The sequence below is a fragment of the Antrostomus carolinensis genome, unplaced genomic scaffold (genome assembly GCF_000700745.2).
Source record: "Antrostomus carolinensis isolate BGI_N321 unplaced genomic scaffold, ASM70074v2 scaffold21684, whole genome shotgun sequence".
Taxonomy (NCBI): domain Eukaryota; kingdom Metazoa; phylum Chordata; class Aves; order Caprimulgiformes; family Caprimulgidae; genus Antrostomus; species Antrostomus carolinensis.
Window position 1 is genome coordinate 1 of NW_010310361.1, and position 4,025 is coordinate 4,025.

The 4,025-nt window shown below is 58.1% G+C and overlaps 1 protein-coding gene across 1 annotated transcript; it reads left to right on the plus strand.

Annotated features, from left to right (window-relative positions):
• Window positions 1-6: 6 nt before the first annotated feature.
• LOC104523730 (myosin-7) lies at window positions 7-2,410 on the plus strand (the record flags this gene model as incomplete). Its single annotated transcript, XM_010166412.2, has 6 exons — window positions 7-207; window positions 421-546; window positions 642-917; window positions 1,459-1,554; window positions 2,168-2,302; window positions 2,390-2,410. Coding segments are annotated over 6 exons (855 nt in total), but the record flags the coding sequence as incomplete, so codon positions are not given.
• Window positions 2,411-4,025: the final 1,615 nt, after the last annotated feature.

Genomic DNA, 4,025 nt, shown 5'->3' on the forward strand with positions numbered 1-4,025 from the left:
CAGGACACCCAGTTGCAGCTGGATGACGTGGTGCGGGTCAATGAGGACCTAAAGGAGAACATCGCCATCGTGGAGAGGAGGAACAACCTCCTGCAATCAGAGCTGGAGGAGCTGCGGGCGGTGGTGGAGCAGACCGAGAGGGCTCGCAAGTTGGCCGAGCAGGAGTTGATCGAGGCCAGTGAGAGGGTCCAGCTCCTCCACTCGCAGGTGAGACCTCACGTACCTCCAAGAAAAGAGGTCACTTCTGTCCAGGGAGCCTGGAGAAACCACGGGCTGCTTATGGGGCGAGTTACCAAGATCTCCAGATGGAGATCCTTGAAGGCTGTGGAGATGGGGGTTTGTTCTAAGTCCTGTGGGTCTGGAGAAGGATGGGGGAGCAGCCCCATGGCCACCTCCTGAGGTCCTCTCCTCCATCTGCAGAACACCAGCCTCATCAACCAGAAGAAGAAGATGGAGGTGGACATCTCCCAGCTGCAGACAGAGGTAGAAGAAGCCATCCAGGAGTGCAAGAACGCTGAGGAGAAGGCCAAGAAGGCCATCACCGATGTGAGTGCTGTGGCGGGGAAAAAAAACCTTCTGCCACAGGGTGACAGAGAACAGGCCTTGGAGCTCCTTCTCTGGTTGCTTCTCCCCTGGGGCAGGCGGCCATGATGGCAGAGGAGCTGAAGAAGGAGCAGGACACCAGCGCCCACCTGGAGCGGATGAAGAAGAACATGGAGCAGACCATCAAGGACCTTCAGCTGCGGCTGGACGAGGCCGAGCAGTTGGCCCTCAAAGGAGGCAAGAAGCAGCTGCAGAAGCTGGAGGCCCGTGTGAGGGAGCTGGAGAACGAGCTGGAGGCCGAGCAGAAGCGCAACGCCGAGAGCATCAAGGGCCTCCGCAAGTCCGAGCGGCGTGTCAAGGAGCTCAGCTACCAGGTGGGGCTACCACAGCCCCGCCCCTCCGTGGCCTAAATACAGCAGAGCTGGTGGCCACCGGGACATGGGTGACACAGAACATCATCCGCTGCCCCTGTATCCATGGGCCTAGAACATGATTGACCTGGTTGCCACAGGGATGAGTGACCTAGAAGGTTGACCTGATGGCTGTAGGGTCATGGGTGACCCAGAACGTTGACCTGGTGGCCAGAGGGACACAGTTGATACAGAAGGTTGACCTGGTGGCCAGAGGGACATGGTTGACCCAGATCATTGATGTGGTGGCTGGAGGGACATGGGTGACCTGGAACATCACCCGTTGCCTCCATTCCCACAGAGATGTAGGACACTAGACCTCACCCATTGCTATAGGGTGACCTAGAACATGATTGACCCAGTGGCCACAGGGTCATGGAGAAGCTGGGCCACAGCTCAGCCTTTGCCCAGGTCTCCAGGCAGGGAAACTGAGGCACAAGGAGGGCCCAGGAGAGCTGGGCATGTCCGTGTCCAACCTCCAGCCCTGTCTCTCTCCTCCCTGCAGACGGAGGAGGACAAGAAGAACCTGCTGCGGCTGCAGGAGCTGGTGGACAAGCTGCAGATGAAAGTCAAGGCCTACAAGCGGCAGGCAGAGGAGGCGGTGGGTGTCTGGGGGGTGGAGGAAGAGGAAGGATGGACAGATGGATGGATGGTGGGAGAGAAGAAGGATAGATGGTGGGAGAGAAGACGGATGGATGGTGGGATGGATGGAAGAAGATGGATGGATAGTGGGAGAGATGGATAAGGATGGATGGGAGAGAAGATGGATGGAGGAGAAGATGAATAGATGGTAGGAGAAATGGAGGAGAAGATGGATGGAAGAAAAGGATGGATGGGTGGGAGGGATGGAGAAGAAGATGGATGGATGGTGGGAGAGATGGAGGATGGATGCATGGAAGGACAGATGGAAGACAGATGGATGGAGAGATGGGAGAGAAGAAGTATGGATGGACAAGGGATGATGGATGATGGGATTGCAAGACAAATAAGTAGAACAGATGACAATGGATGGGTGGAAGAAGGGTGGAGAGAGATAGATGTACAGGTGGACAGAGGATGGAGAGACAAGAAGGGTGGATGGGTGATGGGATGGACAGAAGAGACAGAGGGGGTGGTGGGACGGAAGGGTGGTGAGATGGTGGGTGGATGGGTGATGGGATGGAAGGGTGGTGAGATGGTGGGACAGGAGGGTGGTGACACCCCTGGCCCTCCAGGAGGAACAGGCCAACACCAACCTGGCCAAGTTCCGGAAAGCGCAGCACGAGCTGGATGAGGCGGAGGAACGTGCCGACATGGCCGAGTCCCAGGTCAACAAGCTGCGGGCCAAGAGCCGCGACATGGGAGCCAAGGTGGGACCTCCCTCCACCCCACAGCTGCCCCACAGCCGTCCCACAACCTCCTCCTCACCCCTCATCTTCTCTCCTACCTCATCCCAGAAGCTGCACGATGAGGAGTGACCCCACCACCACCAAGAGGAACGACCCCACCACCAAGAGGAACAACCCAACCACCACCACCATGACCCCACCACCACCCACACCATCCCACTACCCCCCTCCCCCATCCAAGACAAGGGCCTAACGATGCTATTAATTAATTAATTAATGAGAAGAACCCGGGCACCCGGGACTGATGGTTGGGGGAGAAGGACACAATGTCCTGTCGCCCACCGCACTCCACCAAACATGACCACGAAGAAGCACCAGTTGTGGAAGAGGTTTAACTGCTGGGGGTTATGGGGCATGCTATGGGGCAGGAGACCACGATGGGCCACCAGTTTGGGGGTGGTGGGAAGAGCCCAGTTAGGTTGAGTCCGTGGTGGCATCTAGAAGAGAAGAAGAAGGTTGGAGGAGATGGAGGATGTGGTGACCCAGGTAGCCAGGACCTGCCCCTCCTCCACCCCAAGGGGACCCAGGTCACCCACCGTGTCCCACCACAGGGGCCACCTCGGTGCGGTAGGTGACGAAGACATCAAAGGCGAAGAGGAAGGAGAGGAGAAGGCTGAAGGTCTGGAGGAGAAGAAAAGAAGAGGGAGAGGGGGAGGGTCTTGGTCAAGGTGGGGGAGAGGACGGTAGGGATGGGGTGGGGGCATGGGGACACTCACAAAGGTGGTGGCGGCCAAAGCGTCCCGGGAGGCAGCCAGGGCCACCAAGGCGACAAGGAGGAAGATGATGGTCCCACTGATGGCCCGGAGGAGGTCCTGGGGGGACAGAGGGGTACAATGTGGGAACATGGGGAGGAAACATGGGGACATGAGAGGGGACATCATGGTGGACACTATGGGGGATACCATGGGGACTTGAGGGGACATCATGGGCACATGAGAAAGACACTATGGGGGACACCACAGGGACATGAGAGGACATGAAGGGACACAAGACACTACGGGGGACACCATAGGGGATATCATGGGGAGATGAGAGAGGACACAGAGGGATATGAGAAGGACACCATGGGGACATGAAGAGGACACTATGGGGGAGCACTATGGGAACATCATGGGGGACACCATAGGGGACACCACAGGGACTTGAGGAGACACCATGGGGACACAAAGGGACACCACAGGGGGTCACCACAGGGGAAGTGAGAAGGACACCAGGTGGACACCAGGAGATACCAAAGTGGACACTGGGGGGATGCTATGGGGTGACACCCTGGGTACATGGAGAGGAGACCAAGGGGATGACATAATGGAGGAACACCAGGAGATGCCAAGATGGACACTGAGGGGACGCTATGGGGTGACACCATGGGGCGACAACACCATGGGGGTGACACCAGAAGATGCTGAGATGGTCATGGATGGGACATCACCATGGGGGACACCAGGAGACACCAAGGTGGCCACCAAGGGGATGTGCCACAGGAATGACATAATGGAGAAGCACCAGGAGATGCCAAGATGGACACTGAGGGGAAGCTATGGGGTGACACCATAGGGGGGGACACCACGGGAGGCCACCAGAAGACACTGAGATGGCCACTATGGGGTGACAGGGTGGGGACAGGTGTGGGGAGGCCATGGGGCCACCTACCAGGCAGGGCCCGTAGCCATGGGGCAGGTGGGGG